Source organism: Vipera ursinii (genome assembly GCF_947247035.1).
Source record: "Vipera ursinii genome assembly, chromosome: 3".
NCBI lineage: Eukaryota > Metazoa > Chordata > Lepidosauria > Squamata > Viperidae > Vipera > Vipera ursinii.
In genome coordinates, this window is record NC_139516.1 from 164,186,295 (window position 1) to 164,212,481 (window position 26,187).

At 37.0% G+C, this 26,187-nt stretch overlaps 1 protein-coding gene across 2 annotated transcripts in view; it reads left to right on the forward strand.

Moving 5' to 3' along the window:
• DLGAP1 (DLG associated protein 1) overlaps positions 1 to 26,187 on the forward strand; it is a gene marked incomplete at both ends in the record, with an annotated part of 87,925 nt that overhangs the window by 9,631 nt on the left and 52,107 nt on the right. For both annotated transcript variants that reach the window (XM_083359513.1, XM_083359514.1), the window contains one exon: positions 12,009 to 12,223. In XM_083359513.1, the coding sequence (XP_083215639.1) occupies positions 12,009 to 12,223 (215 nt within the window). The remainder of the gene's footprint in view (positions 1 to 12,008; positions 12,224 to 26,187) is intronic.

The window sequence follows — 26,187 nt, forward strand, 5'->3', positions numbered from 1 at the left end:
CTACATACAGAGACCCCATTCACCTGCCTTCAGTAGACATTTTCTTTCTTGCACACAATATAATTTGTTACACAAAAGAAAATGCAGAAGCCTCTTAACAGCCACTACCAGTAAAAGGCTTGGAAAAACACCATTGGAAAACATCATATTTTCTGACATTATTCTTTCCAGCCCAGTCTGTCCATATGTCTTTCTGCCTGTCAGCAGAAAATTAAAATCATTCCAAATTTGTCTTTATAGGAAAAACTAGCAAAAAGAAAGATTGCCTTGAATGGATCTGTCCGGAGCTTGGAATGGGAAAAGCAATTAGGTGGCATCTTTTATGTTTTTGTTTCCTACATTCTAAATTCTCTCCCTCTTTCTTTTTGGGTGTCACTGATGAACTTATTCAGAGAGTCGGGTGGAGGGGAGGAATCCATAAGTCACACTTTGCCTATTTTTTTTAGACTTGTTTTCCTTGAATGTTGATGTTGCCTCGTGTCTATAAATAAATAAATAAAGCTTGATTCCTTCCCCTCTGAGTACAAAGCTTGTTTCCACTAATGTCATGTGACATTATTTGCTGCTATCATTTGGAATAATTTGTACACACTGTATTTTAAATCTCATTGAGGCTGACTGTAGCAGTTGAGTATAGAATAATGAGTTATTCTAACCACTAAGCAACCTATCAAATGATATGGATATATTTTACTTGCTTTTGTTGTTTACCTCTCTTGCAGTTTGTCATAGTTTTTCCCCCTATACTTTCAGATAATTGAAATCTTATTTTAAAGTTCTTAGTATAAGCAATTTGTTGAATCAGGTTGTTTTGTGTCCTAATAATGGCAAACTACATAGTTATCAAGGACAAAACTTATTCAAAGACAGCAATCCTTGAGGTAAGACAGGCCATTTAATGAACATTCAAAATTACAACAGACCCATCCCAAAAGCTACGTATGACCCCCACTTCAAAGTTACAAGGGCTGCAGCAAGCCTGCGTCATTCACCCTTATGACCCACCACAAGATTGCTGCAGCGCTCTCCCACTTCTCTCACACCGTCCCATCCTACCAGAACCCTGCAGCACTTGGGCCTCTTCCCCACATCCCCATCATGCCCCACACTTACCATCTGAAGCTCTCCAGACCTCATGTTTTAAAAAGGAGGGCAGTCCAAGTGGCTATGTGGTAGCTATCAAAATGTGGCCATCATTTTGTCCTGCTTGGTTGTGAGCAGGACAAAATGGCAGCCCCCAGAAAAATTGGTTTATTCTGCTTCCTTAGAGAGTTCTGCACAATGCTATAGAAGCTTCTGAATACTGTAGAAAGCTTCAGCAGCACTGTGCAGACCTTGGTAAGGCAGCAAAATGGAGCAGTTTGTCCTCAGCCCATGCAGTGGTGACTCGAATGCAGTTACCCTTTTGCGGGAGGGACAAAAATGGCAGCCACTTTCAGATCCGCACCATATGTCTGTAAAGAAGGAAGTCATCCCAGCACTCTGGAAGTCCTTGGAGCTCTTCAAAAGATGTGGTGAGAAGAGTGTTTTGCCTGGTAGGTTGCGAATCAGGACTAAGGCTGGGAGGACACAGTGGGAATGCAAAAAAGCCTGTTGGGACTCAAGGTATGGGAAGTGGAAAATGGAAAGTCTCGGGGAGCTTAAAATCCAAGCTCAGAAGAAAAATAAATATTATAACATAGAACATAGAATAACAGAGTTGGAAGGGACCTTGGAGACCTTCTAGTCCAACGGTCCCCAAGCCCCAGTCCGTCGACCAGTACTGAGCCAGGCCAGGCCAGCAACTGGGCCACACAAACAAGCAAAGCTCCATCTGTGAGATTCAGGCAGCACAAAACCGTGCACACTCCAGTCCATGGAAAAACCTCTCTCCATGGAATCGGTCCCTAGTGCCCAAAAGGTTGGGGACCTCTGTTCTAGTCCAACCCCCTGCTCGAACAGGAAACATACCATTTCAGACAAATGGCTGTCCAGTCTCTTCTTAAAAGCCTTCAGTGATGGAGTACCCAGAATTTGTGAAGGCAAGCCATTCCACTAGCTCTCACTGTTAGGAAATTTCTTCTTAGTTTCTTAGTTGAATTTGAATATACATGGAAAACAGATACATTTTATTTATTTATTTGCTTGTTAAATTTAAGTAATTACCCATCTCATCTGAAGGAACTCTGAGCTGCATATAATAAAACCTGGAATTAAAACATTTTGCAAACCCATTAAAACAGTAGGAATATATAAAACAAGACTGTAGAAGGTAAGATATTACATACTATATAACCAGCATGCAGGCTCCTTATTAAAAGGATATCAGATTTGCTGGGGAAAATTTTTTGTAAAGCCTTCCAGATGTTTAAACCTAAACAGGTCTAACATGTTAAAACTGGTCTATGCAAACAAGTGAACCCCCATCTGCAGGATGCAGACAGCACATGAAATCACACACCCCACTGGTCCATGGAAAAACCTCTCTCCAAGGAACCAGTCCCTTGTGCCCAGAAGGTTGGAGACCACTGAAATAGATAATGACTTTACAATAATAAGAATCCTGGAAAGGTACAAGATAGTAATATTCATAATATTAAAAGAGATTTTAATGGGAACAGTCTGAATAATTTTGACTGCATCCAGACTAATTTTCAGTGTGCTATATGCATGTTTCATGGCAGTTCATAGATCATCCAGATAAAGTTGGCATTTTGTATTTTACTTTCTTATTTTTTTCTGACCAGAAATATTCTATTTTGATAGAATGACTGAAAACAAAACTGCAAATATGGTGTGGGTGTTCCATAGCACTTCACTCTCATAGATTTTATGAGGGTGGCTTTGATGAAAAGCAGTGATATTTATTGACCTTTTTTCATTCTGTCCTAAGTTATTATGAACAGACAAAATTGTTTTGTAAATTATTCTTTCTTCCCTTTTTAAATTTCTGTGAAAATCTAAGATTCCATAATTCCAAAAAATAAAATAAAAAAAAACATTTAAGAACTGCACAACTCAGCTTGGTTTTTCACCAAAGCTGAGTGAATAGGAAAAAAAAGCACTGTATATGTGCAGATATAGAAGCTATATCTGAAAGAAGCATTTTTATAAATGAAATTGTTGCCTATAGTCTCATATATAATATTGATTCTGAGGAGGTGAAAGATTTGTATTAATTATAATGTTTAATCATTTATTTTTAAGACCAATTCCTTTTCAAACCTATTTGCTTTACTTGACCACATGAGCTTTGTCATAAGAGATTCCATGGCAAGTATTTTTAAAATTACATAATTAAGATAAATTCAGATATTATAACAGCTTTTTTATTGTTACATCACATTTTTATTCCATAACTTCATGTAAAATAAGTAAAAATATGCATGTATGCAATCTCCCTATCATACCTATGCACAAGAATCTTCTCAACTAACAATTGGGATTAAACAAGGGTCTACAAAATTCAATGGAAATTGGGCTTAGTTCACTTGTGACTATGTAGGGGTACTAGGCTGATCCCTCTTTTAACTGTGGCCACAGGTTCTGCCACTCATTCTACTACACTCCCCTTCCCCTCAAAAAACTACAAAACAAAACAAAAACAAATATGTTTAACATCTAGTACAGCCTATACTATAGACAGGACAAGTATGGTTTGTTTCCAATAAAAAACATGGTTGAGGGAAGGGAAGGGATTTCTAGATCAAACAACATTCAATCTGTTATTCTCAAAATTTCAAATACCTTTTTTAGAGATGACATTCATTCACATATTTTTGTTGTTGTTATTAGCTGCGAAGTCGTGTCCAACCCATCGTGACCCTATGGACAATGTTCCTCCAGGCCTTCCTGTCCTCTACCATCTTCTGGAGTCCATTTAAGCTCACACCTACTGCTTCAGTGACTCCATCCAGCCACTTCATTCTCTGTCGTCCCCTTCTCTTGCCCTCAATCTTTCTCAGCATTAGGCTCTTCTCCAGTGAGTCCTTCCTTCTCATTAGGTGGCCATAGTATTTGAGTTTTAGCTTCAGGATCTGGCCTTCTAAAGAGCAGTCAGGGTTGATCTCCTCTAGGACTGACCGGTTTGATTGCCTTGCAGTCCATGGGACTCGCAGGAGTCTTCTCCAGCACCATAGCTCAAAGGCCTCAATTCTTTGGCGCTCGGCCTTTCTTATGGTCCAACTTTCACTGCCATACATTGCAAATTCACATATTAACATCTGTTTAAAAGTTAATAACTTTTAATAACAAAATCGCTCGGATTCGGACCGGTCTGGACTCTGACTGGGCAGAGTCTGACGATCAGGTCACGGGCGGTCTTGTCGATATTACCTGGGAGGAGTTTGATTCTGTGACTTTGGAGGAAGTGGACAGGATTATGGGGAGGCTGAGCTCCACCACATGTTTATTGGACCCGTGCCCTTCCTGGCTGGTCTATGCAGCCCGGGAGAGGACACGCAGCTGGTTCCAGGCAGTTATATTGGCTTCTTTGAGTGAGGGCAGCTTCCCTGCCGTCTTGAAAGAGGCGGTGGTGAGGCCTCTCCTCAAGAAGCCTGCCTTGGACCCAGCTGTATTGAACAACTTTCATCCGGTCTCCAACCTTCGCTTCCTTGCGAAGGTTGTTGAGAGTGTGGTGGTGCATCAGCTCCCTCTGGTCCTGGATGAAGCGGATTATCTAGACCCGTACCAATCGGGTTTCAGGCCCGGGTACAGCACGGAGACGGCATTGGTCGCACTGGTGAATGATCTCTGGAGGGCTCGGGACAGGGGACATTCCTCTGTTCTAGTCCCATTAGACCTCTCAGCGGCTTTCGATACCATCAACCATGGTATCTTGCTGCGGCATCTCAGGGGATTGGGAGTGGGAGGTACGGTCTTACAGTGGTTCTCCTCCTATCTCCAGGGACATTCGCAGTCGGTGTTGACAGGAGGGCAGAGGTCAACCGCGAGGTCTCTCTTTTTTGGAGTTCCTCAGGGGTCGGTCCTCTCGCCTCTCCTGTTCAACATCTATATGAAGCCGCTGGGTGAGATCATTCGTGGTTTTGGAGTTGGGTATCATCAGTACGCTGATGATACCCAGCTTTTTCTTTTGACCCCAAACCACCCCAGTGATGCCCTCAACATGATGTCCTGTTGCCTGGAGGCGGTTCAGGTCTGGATGGGGAGGAACAGACTTCAACTCAACCCCGACAAGAAAGACTGAGTGGCTTTGCATACCTTCATCCCGGGTCTATTCAGATATTCCATCTCTTTCTATGGGGGGTGAACTATTACCCCCCCGTAGATAGGGCTCGCAACTTGGTAGTCCTCCTAGATTCACGGCTCACCTTGGAAGATCACATAGTGGCTGTGACTAGGGGGGCTTTTGCCCAGGTTCGCCTGGTGTGCCAGTTGCGGCCCTATCTAAGCCAGGATGATTTATGCACGGTCACTCACGCGCTCGTGACCTCTCGTCTAGACTACTGCAACGCTCTCTACATGGGGCTTCCCTTGAGGACCACCCGGAGGCTCCAACTGGTACAGAATGCAGCCGCGAGAGTTGTGTTGGGAGTCTCCCGATACTCCCATGTTACACCTCTGCTCCGTGAGCTGCATTGGTTACCAGTTGTCTTCTGGGTGAAATTCAAGGTACTAGTAATGGTGTTTAACCAACCCTACATGGCAGGGGTCCGGAGTACCTTAGGGAACACCTGCTGCTGGCATCAACTTCCCTCCGCCCTGTGCGTTCCCACAGAGAGGGCCTCCTCAGGGTGCCACCGGTCAGAGAATGTCGATTGGTGGCCCCCAGGGGGAGATCCTTCTCTGTGGGTGCCCCGGAACTATGGAACCAGTTACCGGTTGAGCTCCGGACGGCGCCCGATCTCTCCTTTTGCCGCGATCTAAAAACATACTTGTTTGAACAAGCCGGCCTGGCCTGAGGGGGGATTGGTGGGGTTTTTACTGTCGTTTTATTGGGGTTTTTACTATGTATTAATTGTTTTTAGTGGGCATGTATTTAATTATTTTTTAACTTTTGTAATTCTGTGTTTTTATTCTTGCCCTGTACACCGCCCTGAGTCCTTCGGGAGAAGGGCGGTATAGAAATATTAATAAATTAAAATTAAATTAAATATAAGTTAAAAATCTGTTTTAACGTGCAATCTTTAGGAATAAGCACAAATGTTACCTTTTATTTTGTAGAATTACTCTAGATGTATAGATTTCAGCAACAACAAAGTCAACAACTAAATAATATTGAACAGCACGTATAAAATCCATAATGAATCCTAAAAGGCATTGATTTGAAAATCTATACTGAGCAATCATTAGTCATTGTTCTTCAATAGTGTAATTTCACTTCCTTTAAATATTTGCATATTAATAGTAAGTTCTAGTTGCTCTCCTGCGGTGAGTGATAGCCAACCACTCCTCCTTCCTAGACCTCCTGTTTATTTTCAAACTCAGATTTGCCGTTACGAAGCCCAAAAGAAGCTTAAATGTTCCCAGCTGCACTAAAGTATAGCAGAAGTGATATGAATAATGAACTTGTTATGCTACAAAACAAGTCTATTTGCTTTTTCACCATACAAGGTAAGAACATAGAAATTATAAGAGATAATTCCCCCCCCCCCGCATAAAAAAAATCAAAGAAGAGAATCTATTTTAGAAGAATGTATGATGTACGTATTTATATTTCAGCTGGGGCAGAGATGTTTAAGGAATGTTCTTGCACAAATTATTATGCTATTTTACTTTTATTGTTGGTTTATTGTTATTTTGCTTTATTTAGGACTAGAATTGTATTGAAACAATACAACAAGCCTACAGTTTACTCAGAAGGATGTACTGTACAGTTCATTATTTTATTTATCAGCTTAATTCAAAGTGAATTATAGAAAAAAGGATATCCTACTCAATATATTAATCAATGTTATTACAATATTAAAAATATAATTTATCTGTTGTAAATGTAATAGATAATAAACAGTAGTGAATTCCTTGCTAAGAATATAATAAATCATTTAGTATACATACATGATAGAATCATTTATATTAGAGAAATTTTATTTTGGAGGGAGATAGAGAAAATGGTGACCTATGTTTATTTTATTAAATACTTTATTTGAATTAGATTATGTACCTGCAGCCAAACACTGTATGGATTTCCTAGAAAACCACTGTAAGAAATTTGTATTTGTACTAAACTCCTAAGAAATGCAGATTTATTTCAATTTTTTTCTTAAGTGATTAAAATATTATTGTAATAAGATGAATAATATTGACATTTGAAATAAAAATGTATCATCATTTGTTTTTTCCTTTGAGTCTTTCAAATCCTTATGGAGAAAAAAATAGTCGTCTTGCTTTGTAGGTTGGCTTAATTTCATTCATGGTTCAGTGAACCAGTGTGGGATAATGCTTAGACTGTTGGGCTAGAACCAGAGGGTGCCAATTTCAAATTACTGCTCTGCCACGGAGTTCTTAGGATGGTCATTTTCTCCTGTCTCTCTCATTTTGTCTCAATTTATATATCTTACAAGGTTTACGAGGATGAAAAGAGAAAGGAGATCACCATACATGTAATTAACTTCAGAAGATGATACTGATACATTCCAGAAATAGAATTGCAGTCTTAAACAAATTCAACTTGTGTTAAATAATAGATTTATCCATTTGTCCTAATGGTTTTTTCAGTAGTCAACTCTAGTATTTATAGCAATCAAATTAAATCCCACACCAAAAAAATCAATTCTAGGACAGGGGTTTCTTTTTATTTATTTCTAGAACTCTATGGAGAGAAAAGGTTGGGGAAAGAGGATAATATCAGATTAACTAAAATCTGCATAAAGAATGACCTCTGAGTATTTGGGTCATTCTGTCTGCTTCAAAAATAGACCAGTCTCAAAATGGGTCCAGAAGATTCCTCAAAATACGAAAGCAATTTGGAAATAAACCTCTGTTTTGTTATCAATGACAGACACTTGCAGATACAGAACTTTTATTATGCACATTAGAAAACTACAAAATTACATTACTTTTCAACATAATTGCCATTGAAATTGGGGCACTTGTCATAACGTCTTACATGGTTTGAAATTCCTTAGTAGTAGTCGCTCGGCACCAAATCTGGGCTATAAGGGGCGAGCATTATTGTGAACCAACACCACACACCAGAAGTCAGCAAGCTCGACGCTTGTTATGGATTGCTTGTCTGAGTTTTCTTAATGTTTTACAGTAGACTTCTGTACTGATGCTCGAACCATACTCCATGAACTTCACTAGCAGTACTCCTTTGGCATTTTCACATTTGACAGGATTTTCTATGGCACCAGTGTGGTATTGGTTCATGATAATGTTCGCCCGCACACTGCTAGATGCACCCAAGAACTTTTGAAGCAGTTCCGTTGAGATGTTTTTGATCACCCCCTATAGCCCAGATTTGGCACTGAGTGACTACTATTAAGGAATTTCAATTCTTTTTTTTTTATTGAAAAGTTTTAAAATACATTTTATCTTTAACAATCCCCCTCCCCCTCCCCTACCTAATTTCAAATCTTATAAGACATTATTACAAGTGCCTCAATTTGAATAGCAATTATGTCAAAAAGTAATGCAATGTTGTAATTTTCTAATGTGTATAATAAAAGTTCTATATCTGTGAGTGTCTGTCATTGATAACCAAACAGAGATTTATTTACCCTCATAGAATATTTGGCATAGTAGTAGAAATGGCTTTAAGATCTTCTATACCTTGTTTCACCAACTCCAATGTCCAACCAGGAAAACAAGTAAATTGTTGATTTGGCACCTGGGACACTATAGAATAATGTTTCTCAACTTTGACAATTTGAAGATGTGTGGACTTCAGCTACTAGAATTCCCCAGGTAGTCATAGTGGCTAAGGAAATTTGGGAATTGAAGTCCACATTTTCAAATTGCCAAGATTGAAAAACACTACTATAGAATCTCAATCTAACTTGGTTGCACTGGCTTCTGCTGCTTGTTCCAAGGTAAAGTACTGAAGTTTCTTTAAAAAGATATGTTTTTAAAAAAGACAGTTAAAGGGCTAAGTCTTTCATTTGTGTTACTGTTATTTTGCTGTAAAATTCAAGTGAAGGATAAAACATGAATGAAAGCTATTTTGGGGAGAATATTCTTACACATTGCAGTTAATACTTGTGGCTATGGGGAAAAGTGATGTACAGTAAGTTGAAGCTTAAAGGTTAGAAATATACTTTTAAAAACTTTGAAGATGTTTCGGTTCTCATCCAAGAAGCTTCTTGGATGATAAGCGAAATGCCTTCAAACAAAAACAAGAAAGTTCAGTTGCCTCTTCAAAAAGCACCTTTGGGAAACCATGATCTGGATGGCTGAGATTCTCCATATACCTACTTTTAAAAAGTATACAAAGAACTTATTTTACAATATTCAGCTGATTACTGATGCAGAATGTTTTGGGGGTTTTCGGTTTTTTTTGCTTTTGTCCAATTGTGTCTGATTCTCACTGACTTCCTGGACAAATCCCTGCAGTTTTCTTGGGAAGGTTTTTCAGAATTAGTTTGCCATTGCCTCCTTCCTAGAGCTGAGGGAAAGTGACTGGCCCAACGTTGCCCAAGCTGGCTTTGTGCATAAGATAGGACTTAATCTTATGATTTCTCAGTTCTAGCCTGATGCTTTAACCACTACTAGCTCCCTGCTTTTTTAGAACAGCATAATATAGATATGATGCAAAGGAAGCAATTACTGTCTTCAACCATAACAGTAAAACAGCAAGTAAGTTCTCAGAATGTTATACTGATGCTTCTTTGGAATTAATACTTCCTGCCTGGGTCTTCAGGATGTTCAATTTATACATTAAAGTTGTATATTAAACCACTTTTAATAAAATGTGTTCATAAACCTTTAGAATGCTGTATTGTCCAGAATTACATCACACTAATATAGTAACTCTGTTGCTAGGTTGCTTGTGAGGTATATAGATGGTTGGATTTGTAAGATAAGGGGGTACCACTTTCCTATTTTCAAGTGTTTTTTTAAAAAAAACAAAAAACAAAACACCTGAATTGTTCTGCATTTGAATCAGTAAGAGTAACTTTCTTTGACAGGGTCATTCAAGTAATGAATTGCACGTACTTATTATATTGATATTTGTGTCCTACTCTAAATGCCATTTTGGGATCTATCCTTGGGTTGATGTTCCATGCATGGGAATAAGAAAATAAATTTATTGAATTTACAAATTGACAGAGATTTCTGCAGCTAACTATAAATATGCCAAATTGACAAAACTCCACAACTTTGGATTTGTACCGTGAGATCACAATATTGAGATCCATGTTTCAACTTTTCTTACCTTTATGGATACTATCTATCAAAGTCTATCAAAGAAAATGTGTTTTACATTTAAATTGTTTTTTCAATCCTATCAATCAACAGAAATGCAAAGGAAGTGGTATATTCTCAGTAAATGGTATTTTATCCTGTAAGAATTTACCTTATATGAGTAGTCTTAGGGATACAATGGTTCAGTGACCATTCAAAGTTACAATGGCACAGAATGAGCGGGACTATTTACCAATCCATAAAGTTGCAGACATTGCAGTATCCCCGCAGTCACATAATCATAATTTGAGCACTTGGCAATTGGTTGACTGTTACAATCGTTGCAGTGTCCCATGATCACTGTAACCTTCCCTGCTGGCTTACCCCAAGCAAAGTCAATTGAGAAACCAGCAAGTGGTTGAAAGTCATTCCCCCTCCCTCTGTTTTTTCACTAACCACGCCACATGCACACTTATTGCCTGCAGCACTGCACATTCACATGTGCACCTTTCCCCTGCACTCACCCCCCATAACTCTCATCCACAGCTCTCAGCCACTGCCCAGCTTGCCTTGAACTCCCACTAGTTTCCGTTTAATGACTTTTGTAGTTGTGAGGATACCATGGCAACTGGGATTGCTGGAATTGTCGTAGCTACCTAATGAAATTACATGACATAGTGCTTTATGCCTACATTGCTTAGAGATGGAAATTCTATTCCCAGTTGTTATTGTAACCTGACGACGACCTGTAGATACACATCAGTATTATTGTAACAGGCATGAGTAGATCAGTATCCCGAAGAGTGGGATTCTGCAATATGTTTACTGATTAGTGTTAGGAATTTCTTATTTTTGATTTAATTTTTCCTAACATTTAATTTCATCAGATGAAACCCAACATATTCCTTCTGAACATTTGAATCACGTTAATTGTAAATCTTCAATGAATCTGTAAATTTCTGAATTAATAAATCCAGACTGATAAAATTTTGTATTATAATTATAAACTTAATCAGCAAGTCCAAGACCAGCTAGAAATCTTAACAAATGAAGGTGAATATACGTGTCCCAAGAAAATGCTGCAGAATCCAATCTGAGTCAGTCACTGGGACTAGAGGTTTAGACTTCCAAGCTTTTAGACTCTTGCTGGAGAGATGTTCCCTGAGGATGGTCTCCAGCAATAGTCTAAAAGCTCAGAAGATTAAATCTCTGGTCCTGGTGACTGACCCAGATTGGCTTCTAGAAATTTTAATTTTAGACAAGTCACAGTACCATGTTTATGTAGCCCATTAGTCTTTTGATAAAATTCCCATTTAATAGTTCAAAGAAGCTGAATCCTGAAGAAGTTAGTGGTACTTCTCTATACAAAAAGTATAAGCCAAAACATTTTTGAGAAATAGATTATGCCTCTTTGTCACTTTGTCCATCAGAGAAGGTTGGGGATATGGTCAGGTTTGCATACAAAAGCTTCAGTAATGCAGAATGAAAGCTTGATGCTTCATTTATAAGAATCTTATTAGATATGCGTATTCTGCTGAACAGTTTAAGCAGTTCATTTGCAATGACTATTGCAATGAATGTGCCCAAAGAAATTACTTCATGGTAATATAATCACAGAATCAGCTTTGGCTTCCCCCAAACCTACATTGCTTCTAGGACAATTTGATAAGCTTGGATTTAGCATCAGTGTTCTTTGAGCAAACTGAAAAGATTTTGAATTATAGGTTCCTCAAGATGAATGGTCTGGATATACTCCTCATGGCAAAGATGAAGAGATTCCTTGTCGGCGAATGCGTAGTGGCAGCTACATTAAAGCTATGGGAGATGATGACAGTGGAGACTCAGACACCAGCCCAAAGCCATCTCCAAAGATTGCTGCGCGCAGAGAGAGCTATCTTAAGGCCACCCAGCCATCACTTACAGAGCTCACAACCCTCAAGTAAGTCTGTATTAATAATTATTATTATAGGATACAAATTCAAAAATGATCAGATGGTGAGTTTTCTGGACCACCAATTATGGAAATGAGTAGGAGTGTGCCTGTGTTACCAGTTGATATGTTAAGATGTTGTCTAAGTTACAGTTTGGGTAAATAATATGTATTACATGCCATGATTCCCTGTTACATGAAAAGACAAATGCACGTGAAGCTCACCATCTACCTCTGAGACTTTGTTCCATTGCCATCAGCTGGCATAGATATTGGATAAGATGGTAGGCATTCCCAAAAAAGTTAATGCTCCGGTTAATGCTCTGTTAACTAGACCTAGCTATCCCTGACTTTTTTGGTTTTCCTGCAGGATAATGGTGACAATTGTCTTTCTTTAATGTTTCTATTGAAGTACATTGTTTAAATTGAAGGTAATCCTTCTTTTTTGTTCATATATTAAAAACTTTAATTAATTTGGCTTTTATTTAAAATTAATCAATTTTTGTTTTAATACTGGTAGCAAAGCTTTTTGCTCAACCCAGACTAATAGATTATGAGGAATAGAGAACAGATACATATAATTTCTAGCCTTTAAAATCATAAATACCAATTTACTCATTTGAAAACTCATGCAAGTAACTCTTCCAATACAGATTTTGTAATACATTTGTCTGTAATTATGCAATTTTTTAGTATTTATGTTTCAAAAAGCATTCTTCATTTTTGCAGGTAATTTTATTTAATGTAAGTTTATTGTATATTTTTGAATTGTAAACTGCATTGCAAAATTTTAGAAGTTCAGATTCTTAGTACATATACAGATCTAGGAAATGAAAATTAATTTAATGAAGCAAGTTAATTTCCCTTATATAACAGTCTAACCTTGCCTAGTGGTTGTATCAGACTTCTCTCTTGTACATATAAAAATATTCTACCCATCTTTGCAGATTTTGCAAAATCATCTTAGAAGCCTAGAATTAATTATCTTGATAAATAAGATCATTTCAAATGTCCCAACAAAAATATAAAACTTTTGTACTATTGAAGTACTAGATCTGTTAAGTAGGAGAAGTCTGAGCTGCATCTTATGAATCAGAATATTCTTTAATCAGTATGGATTTCTTTTTCTTTACTTAAACTGCTTGTGATTTTTCAATCTCAGATAATAGCCCAAAACTGACTGCATTAAAAAGACACTGCAACATAATTTCTGTAGGGTTTAAGGCAAGTAGGAGTGAATTTATATATTCTAGTTTTATGACCACATTTTCCCTTTACTGCATGGAATATTACTGTATTTCAATTTTCCAATACTAGATATTCCCAATATTTTTCCAATACTAGACATATAATATAAATCATCCTTTTTTTGGAGAATGATAAGAAGGCAGAATATTTCATTATCCACAGTGCTTTTTATTTGAGTATGAAATCAGAGCTGCATTGTGGTCACATTACATAAGCAAAAACACTTTCTTTTAATATATTTTCTCCTTAGCCCACCTCACAATCTCCCTCCTACAATCTGTTCCCCATGCCATGGTTTCCATGTGGTTACAGAACACTTTTTGAACATTATAGTTAAAATTCTGAATAAAACACAGCTTGCTGTGATCATGAAATCACACCTCCGCTCTTTTACTCCCATTATCCTACTAGGAAGTGAGAAGCTGTTGTTATTTTTTCCTTCAGATGGCAATGTTTGCTGGGAAGGGAGGAGGGGAATAAAAATAATTATCAGGCAAATAATACTGTTCTGATTAAACTGATTCTTTTTCTGCCCTTCATAATCTTCCCATGCGGATTAATGCTTAAAATAATTTTCTTGATTTTTAAGTGAACAGATAAAAGCATTATGATTTAACAGAACATGGCCCGTGAATCTAATGGGGGGGGGGGAGACAGAGCTAGTTACGATAAATCCTTGAATTATTACCTATACAGAATATAGTGCTAATTATTACTTGAATGATAGAAAACGCACTTTTGATGGAAAAAGCAATGGAACTACCATTTTCTCTTTAGTGATTAGGTGCTGAATATAAGCAAGCCTTTAGGCAGATGGTATGTGAAGTTAAACAGTGTAATGCATAAGGGGTTTACAACTGCTATATATAAACAGCAACAAATAAAAGCTAAAACTCTTTAGTTTTTATTTAAATTTGAATTTAAATTTAAATTTGAAAAGTGAAGATTTTTGGTTTAGCAGATCAATTTGAAGTTACATTTGCATGGAAATATTGCTTGTTCTTCTACCAATAAAAAGCTAACACATGCAGATTTGCAGTGATATCAGAGGAAAGTTTACCAATTGCAATCCAATCTTTAAAAAGATACGAGAAGTATTTCTCAAAGAACATTTAAGATGCTGATAGTAAAATTGTTGATGATAGTAAAGAATGCACAATAACAATAGATACTTCCAAGTGAATTGTTGTTGTTTCTACAGAAAGGGACATTTTCAAAGGCCTCAGGATGTGCTAATTTTTATATGAAGTAATTTTTGTGTTAGTATGCAGTCTTCCTTGTGACATATTTAGAGATTTAAAAATACATTTTTTTCTATTTTAATTCAAAAATTCAAAATAATTATTCTGACTCAAATTAATATTTAACAATGTTCACTTGTAAATCCTGCAGTAGTAGCCTTCAGCAGACTACAATTGGTTTTATTATCTGTAATTGCTATCAACCTTATACAAAATGATTGCCAAAGTTTTATTTTATTTTAATGAAATATTAGCCACCATGTTTGTATGTGCCTCTGTTTATGTAGGGTGACACAGGTAGTTTCTGAAGAAAACATATTTCAAGCAAAGCTTTAAAAGTTACACTTATGAAAATTTGTATCTTTATGGGGCACTTTTTAAAAAATGGAGTTTTGTTTCCTTTATTTTTTTAATTAAATAAAACAGGAAAAATCAATAAAAATGTATTAAAATAATTTAAAAAGAGTAGCAATGCAATTATATGACAAATAGTATAAATAATGGATCATCAGTTTGTATGTATACATATAGATGTGTGTATTTTAATTTTTATATAATATTCAATAAAAGATAGGTACATTTCATTTCAATTCTTTTTATAGTAATTTTATTAAAAATTACAATAATAAAAGTTAATACACTTTAAAAAAAGAAAAAATAGAAGATACAGAAAATTAAAAATATTGTAAAGAAAAAGAAAATAAATATATAAAAATGGTTTCCTCCATCACAAGTATAAACAATTTCTTAAAACACAACAATTTCTCCTTTCCATATCCTATCTCTTATCTATAAACAAATCCATAAAAACTTATTATTTCAGTTCTGATGAGACCCAAAAATCCATTAAGGGTTTCAGATAACAATATATTCATATTACCTTGATCAAGTAAACCAATTTTACATTCCTTTCTTTTTTTCTAACAATCTTGATCTTTATCCCTGGAAATAATGTTAAAGAACTTGATTTCTTTTCATTTTTTCTTCATGTCTTCTCATAAATTTTTTTAAAGTTTTAACACACCTCTTTTGTAAATCAAATATAGGAAAATTATCCAGATCTCTCTCTTGCTTTATTATTTACACATCCCTTTTAATTAACCCGTACCAATCGGGTTTCAGGCCCGGGTACAGCACGGAGACGGCATTGGTCGCACTGGTGAATGATCTCTGGAGGGCTCGGGATAGGGGATGTTCCTCTGTCCTAGTCCTATTAGACCTCTCAGCGGCTTTCGATACCATCGACCATGGTATCCTGCTACGGCGTCTCAGGGGATTGGGAGTGGGAGGCACGGTTCTTCGGTGGTTCTCCTCCTATCTCCTGGGACGTTCGCAGTCGGTGTTGGCAGGGGGGCAGAGATCGGCCCCTAGGTCTCTCGTTTGTGGAGTTCCTCAGGGGTCGGTCCTCTCGCCTCTCCTGTTCAACATCTACATGAAACCGCTGGGTGAGATCATTCGTGGTTTTGGAGTTGGGTATCATCAATATGCTGATGATACCCAACTTTTTATTTCGACCGCAAACCACCCCAGTGATGCCCTCGCTGTGATGTCCCGTTTTCTGGAGGCGGTTCGGGTCTGGATGGGGAGGAACAGACTTCAACTCAACCCTGACAAGACTGAGTGGCTGTACATTCCGGCATCCCGGGACATTCAAAATGTTCCATCACTTTTTATGGGGGGTGAGTCTTTACCCCCCGTGGATAGGGCGCGCAACTTGGGAGTCCTCCTAGATTCACGGCTTACCTTAGAAGATCATATAGTAGCCGTGACTAGGGGGGCTTTCGCTCAGGTTCGCCTGGTGCGTCAGTTGCGGCCCTATCTAGACCGGGATGCCCTGTGTACGGTCACTCATGCGCTTGTGACCTCTCGTCTTGACTATTGCAATGCTCTCTACATGGGGCTTCCCTTGAAGACCACTCGGAGGCTCCAACTGGTACAGAATGCGGCCGCGAGAGTTGTCTTGGGAGTTTCCCGGTACTCCCATGTTACACCTTTGCTCCGCGAGCTGCATTGGTTACCAGTTGTCTTCCGGGTGAGGTTCAAGGTCTTAGTGATGGTTTTTAAGTCCTTACATGGCATGGGTCCGGAATACCTCGGGGACCACCTGCTGCCGGCGTCAACACCCCTCCACCCTGCGCGTTCCCACAGAGAGGGCCTCCTCAGGGTGCCTCCGGTCAGAGAATGCCGGCTGGTGGCCCCCAGGGGGAGGTCCTTCTCTGTGGGCGCCCCGGCCCTGTGGAATCAACTGCCGGTGGAGCTCCGGATGGCACCGGATCTCCGCTCCTTCCGGCGCAAGTTAAAGACCCACTTATTCGAACAAGCTGGCCTGGCCTGATGGGGAGTTATTTTAGGGTTTTAATTATTTGTATATTTCTATTGTTTTATTGTGGGCATTAATTTAATTCTTTTTTTAACTTTTGTATTTTTGTATTTTTATTATATGCCCTGTTCACCGCCCTGAGTCCTTCGGGAGAAGGGCAGTATAAAAATCCAATAAAACTATAAACTATAAACTATAATTATTATTAAGACATCAGCCAATCTCTTCTTATGTGCAATATAACATCTTTTTCCCTATCATTCTTCAAGCCTGTCATTTTTAAGTCTACTTTCAAATTAGTATCAGTCTTATTAGGTAAAATTGGGTCTTTTTCCATAAATACTTTTAAGCATAGTCTATGTATAGAAGCAGACACTCTTGGACTCTGGGTCTTAAAACTCTGGGTCCATTGATCAACAATTTTCTACAATATGCCCAATGTTATTTTGCTTCATTCTCTGTTTGTAAGTTAGGTTTGAGTGATTATTTTCTTTAACTGTAGTTTTTAGCTCCTACTAGTTCCCTTTAGTGTCCAAGTTTTGATCTTGTTATCCTTTTTAAAAAAAGAATTCAAAATAAATGTATTTTCCCTTTGGGTAGGATTTTTTATAATTAATTCCAAAATACTATTTGGAATTTATCTGGACCCTTACTCCATTTTTAACTTTCTAAAATAAATTTTCCAGTCATACTTCAAAAGAAACTTAAGTCTATAAACTTACATTTAAAACTACTTTCACTAAATATTTCAAAACACTTACCTGATGCTATAAAACGTATTGATCTCAAAGTTACTCAGAAAAAAAAACAAGTTAATTAGCAATTTCAAAAAGTTATTAGAAAAGGAAGTATCTGCTTAGTACTTCCTTAGAACAGGAAGAATCCCGTGTCCTTTCAAAGTGATAACTGCATTTTCAAGAAGATAGCTGTCCCTCAACTGCCAGAACTGTAAACCCTCCAGATAGCACTTTCTTGCATATTCATTGTGAGAAGCAGCAGACTGGACACTTATGGGTAATCTCAAATCCTTTCCTTGTTTGGACAGGAATTATCAAACATCTGGTCTCCTTGCTGGCTCTAAATTCTGTTGGCTCTGCTTTTCATCAAGCTACCTTTGCCGTTTTTTCCCTGGATGTCACTTCATTGCAATCATCTTTGCACAGTCTATTTCTATACTCAATTCATCCACTGAGCACAAGTAATATCAAGTCTTTGATATTGGATAACTGGAGACATTGTTTTAGTTCAGTATTTATTTTTGCATCTTCTCTCATCCTACGTTTGTTCGGGCTCGGGAGAGTCCCTTGTCCTTTATGTAATTTGGAAATAATAACAAAGTAGGAAAAGCATTACAGAACATGGCTTCTGGAATTCTTTCTAACTACTTAATAATAGGTCTCCTTGGAGGAAAGATGATTAGAAAGAAGGAGCTGGCAACATTCAGCATAGCTGCCCACCTGCCAATTCCATGAGGTTGTATTAAGGGAAAATTTCTGGGATTTTCATTGTTGGTATCTTTTGTTTTGGTTGACAGCCCCTTGCATATAGTCCATTTTAACAAAAAAAAATTTAGTTAACATATCCCCGCCACACCAAACTTCGTCCTGTTTTCCATTTTCAGAGAGTTATGTTGACTAATAGAGTAATGATCCCCTTTACATAATTTCTTTCCAACATTCTGTTGTGTTGGAAAGACTAAAGAGAAAGACAGCCTGATCCTATTTTTTAATGCCAAGAGTAAGATACATAAACCAACTGAATTTGCATTTCAATTTCAGAAAATATAAAAATGTATTTGGATCAGTGATGGTGAACGTGAGTCAGTGACTTCTTAGTTCAGATGGAAATTTCCTTACTTATATATTAGAATAAATTTAAATACTGGTACCCATGCTTATGCAAAAGTGACAGAGCAAAAAAATCAAAGTGACATAAAATAAAATCAGGTTTAAATTTTAAGCAAATTTATACTCTTAAGGACAACTTAAGATAATGGGAACAATAAGATTGGTGGAAGATAGATCATAGTTTCGGGGATTTCAATATCTTTATGCAAGAGATGAGACAACTTGCCTTACCCATCCATTGTATCTTTCAATTTTCTTTCTCAGATGTAGAACTTTACATTTCTCTCAGTTAAATTCAATTCTGCTGATTTCAGCTCACTACTCAAACCTGTCTAACTAATTTTGAATCTTCTCTTTTTTCACTGAAAGTGTTAGCTATCCTATGACAACCCATGACCTCTTGCTCGGTATCATATATCTAGACTTCCAGGCCGAAACCCAATCAAGAATGGTGTGTTAGCTCATATAAAATGACTACAAGCAATACTAATATCACATCAATACTTATGCAAATGCTAAATGAAATTTTTTAGTTCCATATTTATTTTGGATGTAATCAATCCATTTTTTCCACTCCGTAATATAACGTTGTTGCGAATGATCTTTCAAGTACGCCGATATCTTTGCCATTTCCGCCAGGTCAGAAACTTTTAAAGTCCATTCTTCTATAGTCGGCAGTTCCTCCTTTTTCCAATATTGACCTACTAAAAGTCTTGCTGCCATAATTAAATTCAACATCAACTTAGTGTCCACAACAGTAGTATCAGTAATTATGCCCAGTAAAAACAATTGCGGACAAAACTTTATCCTTTTCTTAAATATCTTCTGCATATTCCACCAGATTTTAATCCAAAAAGCTTTAACCTTTTTACAGGTCCACCATATATGAAAGTACGTTGCATCTTCGCCACCACACCTCCAACATTTAGGTTGATAGTTCGGATACATACTTGCAAGCTTTTTAGGATCTAAATGCCACCTGTAAAACATTTTATAAAAGTTCTCTCTTAAATTTTGAGCTTGTGTAAATTTTACGTTCCTCACCCAGATCTTTTCCCAAGTATCCATTGTAATAACTTCTTGGATATTCTGAGCCCACTTTATCATACAATCTTTAACAAGTTCTGTTTCTGAGTCAATTTCTATCAATGCAAGATATATCCGTTTGATATGTGCTGGAGCTAGAGCGCGTTGGATTTAATAGTTTATTGTTGTTAGCATATGGTTGTTTATGATTGTTTTTACTTTTATACCTTGTATTTAGCTCTGGGAAGTCGGGGACGGGGAGGGGGGAAGGGGAGGGGGGGAGGGTTGGGTAGGGTTGGGAAGGGGGTGGGTGGGGAGGGGTTGTTAAAGATAAAATGTATTGGAAAAACTTTTCAATAAAAAAAGAATGGTGTGTTAGCTTTTTTAAAAATAAGGTGAAGATATGTACTATTTTAGATTCTCATAGACAAGCTTCTCACAGGAGAAGGGTTGATGTGGAGTGCAGATGGCCTGGCAAAATAAATTCAGTTGGCAGCAGAGCAAACTTTGGGAAGAAAAAGAAAGGAGGAAAACTGGAATTGAAATTTTTGAAAAAATGGGTAACAACAAAAATGAAGTTGTCAGCAATCTAAAGAAAAATAGAAAAGGCGAAGAGCATAGAGAGACAATAACTAACAATCCAAAGAGCATGACAGGGCTCCAGATGATTGCAGAAAATAAACTTTTTTTATTAATCAGTGAGAAAATTGCCACTGTTTGCAATTACTACTAAAATTAGGAGAGTCAGAAAAGATGGTATACATATAAAGTCACATCATATTCCATAGATATACATGCCTGGAGAGGCTTAAGACTATTCTGCCTTCAACTGCAAGTTAACAGTACTCTTGGAAAAGTCAGATTAAAAATCAAGCTTCAGGAAGAGATGAAAGAGGAAGTATGGATATGGCCTCGTCTTCTATAACTATAAGTCATTCTTGCTATCACTTACTAAGGCAGGGGTCCCCAAACCCCAGGGACTGCAGCATGCCAGCAACTAGTCCACAGAAACAAGCAAAGTCCCATCCGTGGAGTGCAGGCAGCACACAAAACCACACACTCTCCGGTCCATGGAAAAAACTTTCTCCATGAAATTAATCCCTCGTGCCCAAATGGTTGGGGACCTCTGTACTAAGGAATCTAGCCGGAATACTGCAATTAAAAATGCTGGCCGGGGGAGGGGGGGAGATAACTTGCTTGTTTGCTCTGATGTTTGCTTGCTTGAATAAAAATGTAAAAGAATCTGGATTTGTTAGCAAAAAAATGAATGAGAATTTTTGGAAACTTCAGCTCTTGGCACAGTAGGATTCTCAGCAGATGCTTGTGCTTATCATAAATATCATCCCAGCAAGTTTCAATTATGTCTATCACATCATTTTTGTTTTCCCAAGTTACAATTTCTAATTTCCCCTATTTATTACCAGTATATTGCTTTATATTGTTGTAACATGTTCCACTTTGAATTTGTCATTCAATCAAAGATTAGCTGCAAAATTAGAGTGCCTTTTGACTTGCCAGCAGCAAGACATTCATAATTTTATGTGCAGACATTGATTTACAGCTCTGCACTCTTGTTCTGGAATTCTCCATTAACCATTAGTTTTTAATACAAATGTGGGCAAATGTTTTGGCATGAGAACTATCTGTGTTGCCCAAAGCTGGTAGAAAGCTGCAAATATGCACACACCAAGCATATGCACTCATTTGAATATGAAAATATAGACTTTTCTTTCTCTTTATCACTGAGCTGGACAACTGAGGCAATTCTTCCTTATGTTCTCTACTTTAATAAGAAACACTATTGCACTGGCAAAGTGATACAGTATACCCATTTCCTTTGAAAAATCTGTATTTAGAAATACAGTAAAGTCCATGCCCAATCTAGGTAATCTGAAACTGGTTAGATGAGGAAGAGGATGAACAATAAAAAGGCATTCTGTGATCATCCATACAATACCCTGGTATGCAATTTAAATAATATTTTTAACATGGTACAGAAGGAAGGGTTTCTAAATGATTTCAATATTGTCAGACTTACTCAAGAGGAGGCAGGGTTTCATGTAAGCCAGACCAAGCTCATGGTCATATCTTTCAACTGTTCCAAATTCACGGTCAGAACTTTGAACTCTGGCATGTATATCATAGCAGTGAATTTGAATGTTCTGTTTCCATCATATTTCACAACAAAATTAACTCTAGCATCTTTCTGTAAGGTGACAACTCTCTATATATTCCATTAAAGTAATGTGATATAATGCATGTGGATTAGCAACATAATCCTTTTCCCTGTTGGAATATGATTTATGCAGTTAAAAAACATTCAATTTACATGCTTTTTTCAGTGTTTACTTTAAGTTTATTTTATTTGAACATTAAAATTAAACCTCCAAATTTACACTGAGGTTAAAAAGGAGATGGGTAAATAAGCCAATCTGAAGTTTAAAATTCAAAGAATCATAGCTGTGGCTATTAACATTTGCATTAATCTTGAATACTGATTTTGGTTTATTTTAAATGGAAATCATTATCTGCTACAGCAGGATGGACTTCCTTTTTATTGTATTATTAAGCTGCATGAGGTCCAAAGACATCATAACACCTGCTGATTCAAAGTCCATTTAGGAATTAATTTTATATGTGGAGGAAGAGATTATATTATGATTTCTCTGTCCCTGGGCTTTACATTACAAAGAATCAGCAAAAATTAACTTCAGATTGATTTAAGATTGAAAGCATAAGGGAGAGAGAAGGTATTTGATAGGTTTATGCAAAGATTTAATTCAAATATTTGTTCCAAAGGCAACATGGTTAAATCTCCTGATTGAATCAGATGTCTCTGAATCAGTTCAGTGATTCAAAAAAAGTGACTTTATTTGTTAGTTCAAATTAGTTCAGAGTACATCTGCACACTATTAATAATTAATCCTTTCCTTGCCAATCATCTGTTCTTTTAAGATTATGTCTGTCCAAGCAGTCATAAGGGAGATAATAGAGAAAAGAAGCTTGTAATTCTATGTAGCCTATCCTCCCCACTTATTATTCCACACTGAATTTTAGATTTTTATTTTTATTTCCTTATAACAGCGTAGTTCTCCTATGTATAATTTCAAAATGGCTCCATTTGTCAAAATTTGACCTGGTTGCTGAGTGTTGATGGGATAAGCAGTTAAAAATATGAACAGATGGGACCTCACAATTCCACTGAGGGAAGACAGAACAGCTTTTAAAGGTTAGAGAAAAGTGTGATGTTCCTGTTTCAAAGACAGCTTTCTTTTTTGGTACTTTTAGACAATGTGTTTGTAACTGGCTTCCATAAAAAACAGCCACAGTAGGATTTATGCAGATATATATCTGTGGCTGTTACCTCTTGGCATTCAACACTACATGTGCAATTGTCATATCATCATTTCCGGCAAAATAATTTAACATGAAATAACTTCTTCAGAAATCAGTTCAATCCATGTTTTAGAAAAGGCATGTCAAACTGCCGGCCCACAGGGAAAAAGTCACGATACGTTGCGTGATGTCACGTGACATCGCGAGTTTGACATGCCTGTTTTAGAATGATGATAAAATCAGAAAATGAAATGGCTCCTTGATTTTCCTCAATCAAGGATGTGTCCACAGCTTCTTTCCTCCATGTTTTTTTTTTCATATCTTTCATAATTGAACCTAATCAGCATCCTTTCTTTTGTTTCCAGAACTTTGTAACTTGTTAATTTCTCAGCGAAGAGAAGAGATCCATTTTAGAGAAAGAGAAAAGGCTTTTCCTCACTGCTAGTCACTTACTCTTTTTGACTGAAAATAACTTGAGACTTCAAGGAACACCTAACATGTTAAAGCGTATGACCTCAGGCTTTGATTCGTTGCACATCAAAGAAAGTTCTTGCATTAGATCATTTTTAAGCAGAGCATCCTACTTGATTAAGATGTTTTGAACAGTATTGCAATAGTCCTCACTTAACAACCATGGCAATCATTTCAAAGTTAACAATGCTGAAAAAAGTGACTTATCATCAGTCCTCGTACTTGTATTTGTTATTTGGCAGTTTTTGCATATTTACAATGGTTGTAGCATCCCAAGATTATGTGATTGCCATTTGTAGCCTTTCCAGCCAGCTTCTGACAAAGTCAGTGGAGAAGCTGGCAAGATGGTGCAAATCCTAGTCATGTGATTTCTTGCTTAATGACTCTGGGTGATTCACTTATAATTACCGCAACCAGGATTTCTGGAACTCCTATTGCTAAGTGCACCATTGATGTGATGTTCTGCTTAACAGCCATTTTACTTAGCGACAGAGCTGCCAGTCCCAACTGGGATAAAGTCAGGATTATCTGTACTTGCCTTCTCACATACAGAAGAATGCACCAGCGGATGGTGCAAGCAGCAGCATTGCTATCTGGCAATAATCTCATTTCCATCCTTTAAGGCATATTTATTTAAATATTCCTGAAGTTAAAGTTAACATGACTGACAAAATTTGCACCATGTATTTCTTAAATATAAACTATAATAGATTTGTTGTGTATAAGTCCCCTACAGAAAAAAAATCCCTGCCTAATTTATGAGATCAGCCTAACAAAAAACTTTGCATTCTTTACTGAACTTATGCTACCATAAGTAGCATTTATTCTAAGATCAGTAGATACTATCTTACAGTATATATTTTCTTTTCATAATGCCAACCGTGTTTATTTACTTAAAGTGCAGTATACTTTATTGTCATAAATAGTTATAAATAACACATATAACACATTTATGCTGTTTGCCTGGAAATTTACTATCATTTCAAGACAAAATAATGTTCTGCCAAGTACATACAAGCCTTTTCTATTAGAAAGTTCTACATTCTGTATTTAAGCTGATTATTTGAAAACATTCATAGAGAAAGGACACATACTTCAGTGCAGGTTGGAAGTAGTTTGAACACATATATACATATTAATTGTGTAGCATGTATCTTACACTATTCTTTTTTTAAATTTAATTTATAAATTCTTTGCCCTTTTTCATGCAGTATTTTTTTTTAAAAAAATTCTTTTTCTGAGAGAACAGAATTAAACTTATTCTCCCCATATTGACAGCTTAAAATTGATGTGGGCTTTTGATTAAAAACAAAAAATGGAGCACCGCAGAATGTATAGCCTGACATTCCACTCAAAATGCAAACCACTTTTATCATATTTAGAATGCTTATCTTAAAGACACCACTGTCTAAAAGACTCTGCTCCTGTGGGTCAGGAGAGGTGGAGACCATTGGACATGTACTCCTTCGATGTTCCTTCTACAGAGCCATTCAGTAAAACCATATCCTCCCCATATCCTGGTTGTTCAGAAAGTATTTATCTCCTGTGGCTGCTTAAGGATGAGCAGGCAGAGATCATGGCACAGGTGGCCAGATTCTGTGCAGCAGCATTGGGGATTCACCAGAAGCAGTGGGGTTTTTTTGTAATAAAAAAAGGTGCCAGAACTCACACGTCATACAACCTGCCTTGCCTACCCTACAAGGTTCCATACAAAAAAGGTGCCGGAACTCCATTCTGGGCATTCTATGACAAAAAAAAAGCCCTGACCAGAAACATAAACAATCATTTTAGAACTTTTTGATAATCTTTTATAATTGATTTTATTACGTGTTTTATACAGTTTTAGACTATACTCATTGTATTTTTATTGTCAGGTCAGTATGATTCAGTTTTCTGAAGATAGCTTGTTTTTCATATACTGCCTGTAAAACTAGGCAGACCTTGGTCACCCATTGATTGCATCACTGATTGTGATGTATTGCTATGCCCTCTTGTGATGGTTCTGTTTAGTTTGGTTTTATTTGGATGTTTGATTTATGTGTGGCCTTTGGCTGTAATAATAATAATAATAAATTGAAATGCTTATCTTTACTTTTAAAATCCTTGTACTGAGAGAGCCCATGGAAATTCATTAATTTCTCCTTTCTTTCTCGTCTAAGTAAAATTATATAGCACTAGAGACAAATTAACTAAATTATCAATTATTTTGAAAAGGTTGCCAACTGAAAGTTTTTTCTATTCATGATAGTTCCTGATTAGCATGCACATTTTAAAATGCACAATTAGTATGTACATTTATTTGAAAATAGGTGGATTGAATATGGAAAAAACTGGTATCAAACTAAATCAGTGTTTGAAATTGTCTATTTAAGTTACATTTAATTTCTCTCTCTCTCTCTCTCTCTCTCTCTCTCTGTGTGTGTGTGTGTGTGTGTGTGTGTGTGTCTGTGTGTGTGTGTGTGTGTGTGTGTGTATGTTTAAAGA